This window comes from Pundamilia nyererei, unplaced genomic scaffold, assembly GCF_000239375.1.
Source record: "Pundamilia nyererei isolate P.nyererei 1_Seehausen unplaced genomic scaffold, PunNye1.0 scaffold00019, whole genome shotgun sequence".
NCBI lineage: Eukaryota > Metazoa > Chordata > Actinopteri > Cichliformes > Cichlidae > Pundamilia > Pundamilia nyererei.
The window spans coordinates 2,060,597-2,073,552 of NW_005187420.1; the positions used below are offsets into that span (position 1 = coordinate 2,060,597).

The 12,956-nt window shown below is 41.1% G+C and overlaps 1 protein-coding gene across 2 annotated transcripts in view; it reads right to left on the reverse strand.

Moving 5' to 3' along the window:
* LOC102202452 (EMILIN-1-like) overlaps positions 1-8,453 on the reverse strand; it is a 29,095-nt gene extending 20,642 nt beyond the window's left edge. For both annotated transcript variants that reach the window (XM_005726329.1, XM_005726328.1), the window contains exon 1: positions 7,810-8,453. In XM_005726329.1, coding sequence (XP_005726386.1) covers positions 7,810-7,946 — 137 coding nt within the window. In that variant the 5' untranslated portion in view covers positions 7,947-8,453. The remainder of the gene's footprint in view (positions 1-7,809) is intronic.
* Positions 8,454-12,956: the final 4,503 nt, after the last annotated feature.

Here is a 12,956-nt window from a genome sequence, read left to right on the forward strand (position 1 = left end):
CCAGGGAGTTTTTCTTTAAACTTGTGAAAGACCTCAGTCTTCATTGTCCCAGAGGATGACACAGAATGAGAAAGTGTGGGGAAAGTTTACAGAGGAGTCCCTAGTTTTTCAATGTGAATGTGCAGATTTCCTCTGGAAACTCATATTTGTCCTGCCATGGAAAAACTTGCCAGAATACATGCCCTAAAAGGGAACTTGGTTACTGCCTATGACAATGGTCAAGATGAGTGGTTGCAGCTGGATGTACGCTTCTGACAGGCTCTGTGTGATCACAAATGATTGTGTGTGATCAATTTAAACGTGCAGTCACATGTGTTAATCAACAACAGCAGTATGCTGCCTCTGCCAAGGCTGAAAATCCCCTCCACGCCACACATGAGCTGATTTCTTGGATCCAGATAATATTATTTTAAGAACATCAAGATGATGTCCCTGTTTTTTCTTATTTCAATGTGACATTTATTTATGAAGATATTACAAAAAATGACCACTTTTACTAATCCATGCATGACGTTTGAATAATCTGGATAACAAGCAAACCAATTACATCATTGCCATGTTGAAGGTAATCATAAATCATTATAGCATATGTCCATTTACTATGTGAGAAATCAGGGGCTGTAAATCAGACTGCTTGGTTGAAATAAATACAGCAGCCAATCATCAATCAATACCATGGTTCATCTCAATGATCCCCAGTAAGATCTCCATTAAGACTTCAGTTACAGTAATTAGAAATTCAGATGAGACTCGGTGTGATAAACACATGCTCACAATATTAACGGCCAAACTGTGGCTCTGATTGGTTCATCGTGAATCTAAGGTGATCCAGACATATTTGCTCCAACTGTTAGGCGAGTCAGCAGAAGGTAAATCCCCGCAGTATGAGGAAGAAGTGGTAGTCGTGGGTTTTAGCATTTCTGGTTAATCTCATCTGATCTGATACCAAGTAAATACAGACCCAGTACTGCCAATACCAATACTTTCAGCTTTTAAAGGCATCAATCTAAGATTAATTTTTGTGTATTTTGAAACAGGGTTTTATTTTAAAGCTGGCAGCTAAATGTGCCCGTCTTTAAAGCACTGGGTCACTTTCTGTTGTTAAATGTGCTGGTAGGCTTTTAAATAAATAAATAAAATTTAAAAAAGCCAAGAATGTGACACTCAACACTATCAGTCAACACTTTTATTTTTCACAGTGCATGTTTGAGGTATATTTCTTCATCTTAAAAATTTTTTATTTAACACAATTCGGCGATTTACATGCATAGAAACAAAGCATTGATCCTATCACGCTAGCATCGATATCAATACCTGCGTTGGGTTCGATACTTTCGATATTTGGATCGATCCACCCATCGATTTAGTGGATTATCAGTGCAACAGTTTGGCTCTGTTAGTTTATAAATGACTTTTTAATGACCTATTTTGGTTAAAGGGTGTACATATGTCTTTAAATCATAGCACTCTTTTCAAAACTAGTAGAAGGATTTAATACAGTGCAAAAGTGGGGTTATGGAAGTGTGGTTAGTTGCTGTTAATTACCACGAAGAGCTAAACTACCAAGGATAAGGACGGATTATGGCTTAGTGCACATATAAATTAGAGTGCAGCTGAAACATTCCTGTCAGGGCTGGATATTACAACCACATTTCAGAAATAGTTGGGACGCTGAGCAGTTTCCAACAGCTTTTCACGGGCTGCAAAAGTTGTGCGGCGCTAAAAACAAATATGTGCTAGAACATCTCAAAGTTAATAAGGTCAACTAGTAACATGACTGTGCATACAAAAGAGCATCTCAGAGAGGCTGAATCTGTCAGAAACAAAGATCAGCAACTGAGCAACAGCTGTGAATGTTTGGGGATCGCGGTATTGGTGACGTTCACATGTGTGAAGGCCCTGTTTATGCTGAACAATATATAGCATGAAGAGCAATATGGTTCAGAGAAGGGCTTTCTTATTTCAGCAAGAGGATGGAAAACTATATTCCACAAGTTTTCCAACAGCATGGTTTTGTAATAAAATAATCTGGGTGCTAAATAGGCCCTCCTGCAGTCCAGACCCGTCACCCATTGAAAACAGATGGAGCATTATAAAATGAAAAGTACGACAAAGGAGGTCCTGTTGAACAACTGAAATCCCAGCAAGAATGGGAAAACATCTGGCTTCTAAAACAGCAGTTGGCCTCTCAGCTCCCAAAAGCAAGCAGTGTTTTTTTTTTTAGAGAAGAGATGATGCAACATGCCGTTAAACGTGCTTCTGTCACAGCTTCTTTGGAAAAGTGTTGCATTAAATATACAAATGAGCATGCATCATTCAAAAACACAACAACACTACACATGCTGTCTTTGTGCGACATGTGGTTACCAAACACATACTTCCATTGGGTAAAAAAGCTTCTTATTACTTTCATTTCTTGTGATTTTTGACTGTTTGCTTGGAATTTAACTGAACTTAGGACTAAAGCGCAGACGGGATTTTTCTAAAGCTTCAAGCTTTTGGAAAAAGCCGATAACAACAGTCCCAGAAAGTAACAAAAATCCAACCAAGCAGACAGCCACGGAGCACAGGAAGCTGATGGAGGACTAGAGAAGATAAGGAGATGATCCAACTAAGGGAGATGCAAGGCTGTCAAACACAGGTGACACAGCAAACAATCACAAAGAAGAGGAAAGGAAAGCAGGAAGTAAAACAAAAAAAGACGCATGAGGAAAACTGATTCTCAGAGCAATACAAACAGTGAGAAAGGCTGAAGAGCAACTGAGCGCGATGACGGAGACCCGGAAACACGGAACACACAAGAAGAAAACACAACAAAGACAACGAGAAACTGACAGAAACCGCACAAACCAGAACCCTGCAGTGGTTTCATATGCCGCTCATGTTTATTCGTGACCACATCACTACACTCCCACACCTTCAGTGGTAAAAATTTGAATAAAAGTCTGCATCTGTCATTTAAGTATTTAATAAATAAACAGTGACTGTGCAGCTTCTAATGAGAGCACTGATCTCAGCACTGATAGAAAACCTGAAACACTTTATAGCCACTGATTAGTTTAGTTTACTACCACAAAAACCCACTGATGTTCCATTCATGTGCTCATTTTATCCTCAACTGAAACACACTTGATTTATGAGCTCCACATGCTGACTCGCTGATCACATCTCTGGTACTGATTAATGAAGATTGAGTTATCAGCACTGATAATAGATTACAGCAGTCAGGATTACAGTAATCTGGCAGTCACAGCTGATGTCACTAGGATGGTTTTTATGAAGCACAACGCTAAACACAAAGTCTTCAGTGTACAGAGTTTAGCTTGAATCTCTGAGCTCGAATCTTGCGGACAGGATGTCCGGACGTCTGTCTCCGAGCTGCTCAGATCAGTCTCAGCTGTTTCCCCTCTTTTTAAAAAATTTTTTAGATTCCCAATGCTCCGTGACACTGCTCGCTTTCTGGCTTTTCGTCGTCTATAAATCTGCTGAGTGAAACAAACAGAGATGTATGAATCTACACGTCTCTGCAAAGATGCACGCACAAGTAAAAACAAAAGTAAAACTTGGTATAAAGATGGATGTGGAGGGGAACGAGGGGAAACTGGAGCTGATGTCGTGTTATCTCTGCATCTGCAGGTCAGTGAATGCTGCTCGTGTCAGGACAGACGCCACCTCTGACCTTTTTATTCCTGCCTCAGAGCGGGTTGGTTTAATTTCGGCCCCCGTGCGTCTCAGCTCTACAGGCCGGACAGAAAAAAGTTGATTTATCAGCTTTACAAACTCCACAGGAGAGATTCAGAGTTTGCGCTTCACGTTGGTATTTTTTTAGCAGCCGACATCAAACTGAGGGTTTAACTGCCTGTTTCGCTGGGCGGAATGCTTTTTACTGTGCTCTATTGTGTGTTTATTGCACTTTTATGTGGTGTATTGTGTGTTTAGTTTTATAGTGTTTCAGCTTACAGGACTGACCCCAGTAAAAAGTTCACCAAATCGGAGCTTCATACTCAACACTACTTTCACCTCGCTGAGCGGATCCTGTGATTCCCGTGGAAGAAAATGACTTTAAGAAGAAGAGGAAGAAGCTAACACGTGAGCTTTCAGGCAGCCGTGACATCTGAGTCAGGATCGCTCCAGATGGAAACTTATTTATCCTTTTTCCATTAGTCCTGGAGACACTTGTGTGAGCTGCTAACACTCACGGCCAATGAAACCATGCTGACAGTTAAATAAACAGTTCACCTGGAAGACGAAAAACATTTGAAAACAGGAATCCTGCAGCTCGAGGCAGATTAGATTTAAGACCTCTTTAACACCCCTCAGAATTAAATTTAAGACCAGCTCTCCTGCAAGTAAGATTTAGGAATGAGAAAGTGACATCATCCCACAGATATGTTTGTTTTTCTACGATTTCGTCGAAGCTCTTAGCATCCACAATAAGCTGATGGGATCCCAGACTTTGGCTTAAATATTAAAAAACATGGTTTTATATCAAAAAACAAACTATAAATGTTGTTGCTTCTCCCATTGTGATCTGTGTCATTAATGCAAGGCACTTTCTGATAATTATAGTTATTACAAATCATTTAGAGATCTTAATTTCACTGATAAAAAAAAATACTCATAGAATTCAACTGTTCCCACATCTTCAAATGTTGATTTAAGACATTTTGGAAAAAATGAAGGCGTCTTTTTTTAGATGAATGAATTCACTCAGCTTTATGACTATTTAAGAATCCACGGGAAACATGCCCAGCTGCTCAGTTCATAACTAAAGTGAAAAGGATTGAGCAGAAAGACTTCTTCACCCTTCTCCTGCTTCATTAGTTGTTTTTCCATCTAAAATTTTCTCCCTCAAGAAGTTTTTTTTTCAGGGAGCTGAAAGTTTCCTTCAGAGTATTGTTTGTCTGCATTTCCACTTCACTGAAGACAAAAGATCTGGCAGAATGAGTCCAGTGACGTAGCGAGAGCTGCTTTTAAACACCAGGCTTTATAAGAACGTAGTTAGCAGGCTACATCTCAGCTGTCTCTCTTTGTTGTTGTGCGACTGCTTTGGTTACAAAAGCTAGCAGTGTGGCACCTTTTAAAAATAATACAGCTTTAAAACAATAAAACATCTGATTTCATTTTTTAAGCCCACTCAGCCACAAATGTTTGCCTCGATCTCTCTTCCACTTTCCTTGGTTAGTAACACTATCCCCACCAATGACAAAATATTTCAGCAATTATTGTTTCACATCAAGCGCCGGTGTTAAAAATCGATCTTTCTACTCACTCTTTTGATCGATATTTATGTATATAAACAACACTCTGATGTGGAAAGTGTTACATGTGACATTTGTTGTGCTCACACTCTCCAACTTTAACTGATGAGCATCAAGATCCAACCCAAGAACCCACAACAAGTGGGTACGCCTTCCTCCACTGACCCTAAAATGAGTGGGGAAGTTACCATCATACAAAATGATACACATGAAAACCAGACAAGGGCCCCAGTGTCACACCCGCGGGTTTATTTCCACTAAAATTCATGCAAATGCCACAGTGGATGTGGTTTGAGGTTCCAAGAGCTCCTGTGAAGAGGTGCAGTGGTATAAAAAACTCTTCTCCACACTAGAAGAGATTCACATTGACCAAAAACTATTGAAAGTCAATGTCACATGTCACAAACTGTTCTCAACTTCTAGGTGATTGAAGCCTCAGCCAATGAGAGTGCAGGACACAGCTGACTGACATCAGCTGCTGATTGACATAAAACCTGTCCGAGTCTGGAATGTGCATCAGCCATCACCTTTGTGTTGCTTTCAGTGTGAACGCAGCTGAAAGAAGCTCAGTTTAAAGTCCTGCCACACTTAAACCCAACATCATCTTCAGACACACTGACCACGAAGAGCCTCACACACACTCAGGGCACATACTCTGAACTATTTAAAGCACAGCTGTCAGCATGCATGTGCGTGAAGTGACAGTCAGCAGCTCTGAGAGGATGTGCCATTTAAACCTCTCTGCCAGGAAGGTCACGAAAGGCCCGGCTGTATAAACCACACATAAAGTGTTATTTATAAAGGAAGAATGTGCAGTGCAAGTTCAGCCTGATATGGTGAAATGAAAATGAGGCGAGACAGAATTTTGCCTAAAAAGTTTATTAATAGCTTATATTTATGTGTTCTGTGCAGCTGTGTTTAATGGCCATGTGTAAGGATGGATGCTCTGGTGCTCTTTTGTGCCTTGTTTACCGTCCTTTCCTTGGAATTTACAGAGACGGTGTCCTCAGTTACTTCTTCCTTCAGTAGTTATTTTGTTCCCTTCGGTATTCCATACCTGATGCCGCCAAATAAAACACTTCCTTTTATCACTTTTTCGACAAGTGTGACAGTTTCTAATTATTGTGTTTTTGATTGACATGTCTGATAACATGCGGTACAAACATCCATCCATGAATGGAGATGAGAGTGGAAATGAAGCACAGTGACTGAGATCATCACAGAAGCACTATGACAACAATGTGTGTTAATGGCTTTTAAAGAAAAGTGTTTCCAGCCTTTGGGGCTGAAAAATGAAGACAAAGTGACAAACACTGCAGTTCCTCTAATGACCACTTGGCTCCTAAAGCGAGTCGACCCATTGCCTTGGATTTAAAAAACAGACTTTACAACAGAAATAAACAGGATACAAAAAACATCTGTAAGCTATAAAGCCATTTTCCCTGTTTGTGATAACTGTTTGGGGTTTTTTTTCAAGATGACACATTTGAACCATGTTAATGCTTAAAGTTGACATTATTATAACCCCGGAAGCTTTGAGTGTCAGGTGGATGGAGAGAAAGCGGGCCAGTGCTTCACCTCAGCTACTCAGAGCCAGTGAAAAAACTTTGTGACTGTTTTTAAAGACTTTTGGAGCATTTAAAATCCAATAATAAGACAGCCAATCACAGAAGATTGTGCTCCACCTCAAGAGAGTGAACTTCTAATATTTTTATGCTCCGTAGACTTAATTACCTGTATCTGTGCGATGTAGTTGCACCCATACTGTCTTTACGTATGCAGCTTGCTAGCTTTAGCTGATAACTCCACTCCACCCTAAATGTGGTCACTTCTGTGTGCAAAACACCAACACGGCGATCGTAAACCAGTGGGTGATGTCAGTTTGTTTGCACATCTCTGCCTTTGTGGATACAGTGTTAGTAATGATGACGCTATGGAGTTTGATTTCCTCATGCATGCCAGTTTATATTCAAGTTAAACACTTTTCCCCTGTGAAAACAGGAAACGGATGAAGGTGGACAGAAATCCAGAAACTGCTTTGAGCTTGTTTGTCATCTGAAGCAGTGACTGTAATGAAAGGACGGCAGGAAGAGACAGAATGAAGCTGTTATTAAATGTCTGTGCAAATTAAATGTTTTAAGTCCAAACATCTCAGATGTCTAAACCAAACATTTCACAGAGACGTGTCATAAACAGAAAATTTAGTTATCAGCTTACACTAAACTTCAGGTGCTCATTGACCTGAAATATCAAAAACACGCTTAAATTCACCTTTAATTACAGCTGTTACTATAGAAACAATGTAAAAAGAGGTGCATGATGTCATCGGATCCTGACATCAGCAGAGGGCTCACTCTTAAATATCAGACCTGCAGAACTGAACCAGGAATCAAACTAGCAACCTGTAAGCACTTCCTGTCAGAATAAAACACACACACATAAAACTCCTCTGTGGTGAGGTCATAACACCTTGACGTCACCACCTTATCCTTTCTTCATTTCCAACCTCATCATCATCACCATCCTTTCCGCGCACGTGTCATCTTACCTGTGCCTGCTGGCAGCGCGGGCTCCGTGCGCGTGTCCATTGGTGTACAGGTTGTAGGACTGTCGCAGCGGGAACGCGCCTTTGGCGTGTCCGCAGGTCCAAAGCACGAGCAGCAACAGTAGCGGGAGCGCGGCCATCCCTCCGATCAATACGCGATCAATACAGAGTATCGATACTTTATCGGAGTCTAATCAGCTTCCTCAGCTGGAAGGGAAGACTCCCATCTCCATGGAAACGCCACAAAAAAAGTTTCCTCAGAAGTCCGTCAGTCCCACCGACCCATGGTCCGGACCCGATCAGACCTGAAGACCTGAAGCCGAGTCCAGTCCCCCCTGACCCGCTGCGGGTCCCGCTGCTCCCAGCCTTTAATGCCACTTTAATCCGGCTCGGCGCGGTCCCGGCTGGCCCATCAGAACTTTACTTGAGAAACAAAGAGAAGAAAACGTTGCGACAGACTGAACCGAGACCAGCTGCTCCTCCTCTTCATCACACCGCCCCACCGAACTGTCTCCGCCCCTGCCGGAGGAGAAACCAGACCCGCACCCACACCTGAACCAGGACTGGGATCAGTGATGAAAACGTGAAACCGCACGGAGCCTCAGAGAGGCTTTAAAGGACCAGACTGCGCTTTTTAAACTTCTCTGCCCCGTTTTTCCTTTCTTTGTATGTGTGTGTGTGAGAGAGACTGTGTGTGTGTTTTAAGCACTCTCACACACACACACACACACACGTATAAAGTTAATGTAAATCAGCTGAATCTGATTCTTTCTTTCCCGATTTTGTTGTCAGTTTAATGAGTTATTATTCCGAACACTTGTTTGCTTGTTTGAATGTTATTTTGATCTGCACTGGATCCTTTGAAGCTCTTAAAGAACATCTAAGAGTTTAATCTCAGCTGACAGTCAAGTCACTGCAGTTTGTCTCAGCTGATTTCAGATTAGTGAGACTTCCTGAAGGCTTCACAGTCACTACAGAATGTAAAAAGTCTGTTTTTACTTGGTAAATGTAAAGTGCAGTTAGCTGGTAATGAGGCGACTTGTGGATGTGGGGCCACTTTTTGAGGTGTGGTTCACTGGCTGATGCTTTATTCTGACAGGTTTTTGGTCACATTTCAGTGGATAAAGTCAGCGATTCCTAAGTTTCTGCAGGGGAGCCTGCAGAGTAATCACAGCTGTTCTTCACATCTGTAAAGTTCAACAATCCAAAGTGTCCGAATACTTCTTATTTTAGGATTAAGTTCATGTGTTCTCATTCAGGTTTATTTATTTTAGGAGCAAATTAGTGTTCCGAGTAAATGTTTGATTTTCTGGATTGGATACCGAGCCTTACGATGGTCCTCGTGCACACCTGCATATGTGTCTGCGATTCATTCATTTATGTGATGAGGCAGAGGAACAGAAACGTGTTTTAAAATGTTAAAAAGTTGCATCCTGTAACGTGACACCGAAGACGTTAATGAGCGTTTGATGACACTCGGAGCAGAAAACATCCTGCAGACTTCCTGAGGTTAAAGGATGTTTTACATCTGCTCTCCTCAAAATAGACAAACATGCCACTAACTTTCACTACGCGATAACCCTTTATATCAGTGTTGTTTGGACCATTGTTGTACTGTTTTTACACACATCCTGCCCTTCAGTAGACCCCAGTGTGGTCATCTAACGTCTTATAATTTTGTCATTTATCATAAGGTTTGTTTGGTTTTTTCAATTTTAGTTGAGTTGAGTTTCCTTTGTTTGCAGAATGGCTTTACTCCTTACACTTGTTGTTTACACGTGTTTCGTTTCTGTAGGAGTTTTTCTCTTTTTCTTCTTATTTTTATTATATGGGGGTATTTTTCAGGGAAAGGGGTTTCAGAAGTGGTATTACAACACAGTCACAGCAGTTTGCGCAGGCAGCTGACTCACAGTCATGTCGACATTCAGAGTAAACATGTGTACCACAGCTGTCTCATGCTGGTTCTGTTGACAAATGAACATGGACTAAACCAAAAACCGTTTCCTTTTTTTAAAACATTTTTCTTTTATTACAGTTTAGTTGGTTTGCAAGCACACTATATGAATTTACATTACAATGCACCAGCTACACATGGGCCCGTCCTTCAGTTGTCCGTGTTCGTAACCAAGTATAATCCAGACTTGAGTGTTGCGTCTGTGAAACCAAGCCATCGCTTGTTTATGTGTCGCGTGCCAGCTGTGACATCACTTCGTCAACATTTGTCCTGGTCCTTGAGATGGACCAACCTCGCTGCTGCGCTGGTACATGTGTAGAAGATGTCAAAACAGGAAGCAAAGCTATCTCACAGCTTTTTTTCCAGAAAGTCTTTAGAAACTTTTGCAGCATCTCTGTATAATCTGACAAACTCCGAGCTTCCTGTAGAGATCTTTATATAAATAACAGCAAAACAAAGATGATCATACAGCATGAAGGTGACAAGGGTCAGCATATATACCCGGTGTTACACTGCACTCTCCTTGCTAATGGTTTATGATTAACAAGTTATTAGATGAACACACCTTCTCTTAGCATCCTTTCTGGCTCCAACAATGAACATAATTTACAAAATAAACTTCCTGTTTCATTCCAGACGACCTGAAACTGGTGATCGAGCTCATGAGCTCATGAGAACAAAGTTTGCACGGGTAAAGCAGCAGAGACAACAAAGAAAAGTCTCTACAAAAGCAACTTTATTTCAAACAGGAGCTTGACGTCTGTGACCTGCCAGATCTCCAGTGAGCTGATTTTACATGAAGTGAGCTGAAAATCATTTTCCTCAGTTCATCTAAAATAAATCTCCCCAAATAGAGTGACTGTACGCTGACATCAAGTTTGGTAAAGACACACAGGCTGAGAACAAGACTGCGTTTATTCAAGTATAACCACCATTAGTTTCATTTTTTTTCATAGCCACAGAGTTTTGAATTTCTTAAACAATCACTAAAAGCTTGAATCTTACAGCATGTTAAGTCAACACTGATGCATGGCCTTGTCAACATTTTGGTTTTGCTGGGTATTTAAGAGTTGGGCAGAACAATGTAAAAACAAAGTAAGATACTGAGCTCTGCCGAGATCCTTTTCAGTTTCTTTTTTCCTCATTCAGCCTGCTCAGATCTACTCTTCATCAGCGATGAGTGCATCTGAGAAACTGAGGGCACCCACATTCTCAAAGTAACGACTGCTCCCTCACACAGCAGCCACACCCAAAATTATAACCTGCTTAACTGTCTGTATTATTCTAAATGAGGCCCTCATTGGCTAAGTAAGCATCACGCTGTACTAAAAATGACATAAAACTATTGTTTGAATCGATTAACTCATTAGGGAAATGTTTACTGCAGGCACGGGGGGTGGGTGGGAGCTGTATGTTGTTTTTCTCATAGACATACATATACAGCCCAAGGTCGTGTTTTTGCAATGAGAGAAGTTGCCCCCTGCTGGCCATTAAAAAGAATGCACGTTTGAGGCACTTTGCAGTTTTCATCTTTAGTCCACAGTCTGAGGTCATGCAGTAAATATCAAAGACACAAAGACATAACATCACCACACTGACATCTTTAGAGACTCACGTGAAGTGTCAAAAACAATGATCATCAAACAGAAACGATGACAACAGATGCAGCGGACCTGTTCTTTTTGCAGGAGCCTACAGTACCCATGATGCACCAGCGATAGTCGGCTGTTAGACTGGGGTGTGTGCTGGTAATAGCTAATGTAGCCCGAAGCAGAGTTTGTAAGCTCACTGCTTTCTAACCTCACACTGAGTTTTCAGATCAGACAGCAAATTCACACGTCTCCATCTGACTGTAAAACCAGCGGCAGCACTGACCAACGCTGGCTCAAGACAGGAATACTGACGGTAAGCATACGGAAAAATATCTGTTTAGCTGAACGCCGACGAGCCACCACCTGCCCAAACTGTGATACAGACTGTTTTCCCTAATAGGAACAACAGAGAGAGAGAGCTAAAACAGGACTCTACAATGGAAAACACTTTATCAGATCTCATAAATCATGTGGTGACCCCCCTCTTCCTCAGGCTCTACCCTCTCCGGGTGGAGAGGCGGACCACCCAGACTCCATCACTCACACTAACCACTGTTTTCAGTTTTATGAGTCTCTTTTTAAATGGAGTTTTGTATTAAACACAGAGACACATTCCTGGGCGAAAGCCTCAGGTGAGACACAGAAACAGAAAACCGCATTACCAGCCAGACAAGAGCCAATCTGAAAGCTTTTCCTTTTGAATAATCGAGTAGCTCATGAAAGTTAATAATGTCCCTGGTTTGTTCTTTATTTCCTTTAAATGTTCACTATGTGAAGGAAACCAAATAAAAGTTAATTTACCTCTTTAGCTGTTTAACTGATCTGAGCATGTACAATCAGACTGTAAGTGGTTTTAACAGGAAAGTCCCAGCTGACCTTTAAAATGCTCAACCATTAAGACCTCCATCTCTCCTGAACATTTGGAGTTGTCTCTGGACAAAAGCACTAAGATTCTTCCTCATCTTCTTCTTCTTATTATTAAGAAGACACTACAACCATACAGGAAACCCAGATGGTGACTAATCAGAGAAGTGCTTGCTAACTTTCCTCAACTTTTAGTCTTGAAATATAAAATATAAGTGAAAGTTGTGCCGACGTTACCTGGATGTTGTAGGGCTTTATGTTCAGGAATCATTTTATATTATAGAGTAAGAATGCCAAGAAAAACAGTACACCCAGAAACTCCTGATCTTATGCTTGGATGACCAGCTCTGTTCACACTGAGCTAGCTGTGAGATACCTGAGCAGACGGAGCCACCATGATGTCACCAACTCTGCATTTTGTAGCCTCTATGCTAGCACTTTGTAGCCTCTATGCTAGCACTTTGTAGCCTCTATGCTAGCACTTTGGTCAACAACTTTTGTTTCTTGGAGACAGAAGTGACCATATGTGGACAAGAAGGCGGTGTCCCGGTTTATTGGCTAAGTCTTGTTAGCTTTATTAATACGAATGATGCAGTTTAACATAGTGCTAATCAGTGTTGGTCAAGTTACTTGAAAAAAGTAATCAGGTGGAAACAACATCAACATCTGCAGAAGGTTTGGCGTAAGTTAAATGTACTTTAACAAACGTAAAAAATAAAACATGTAAATGTGACTTTTTT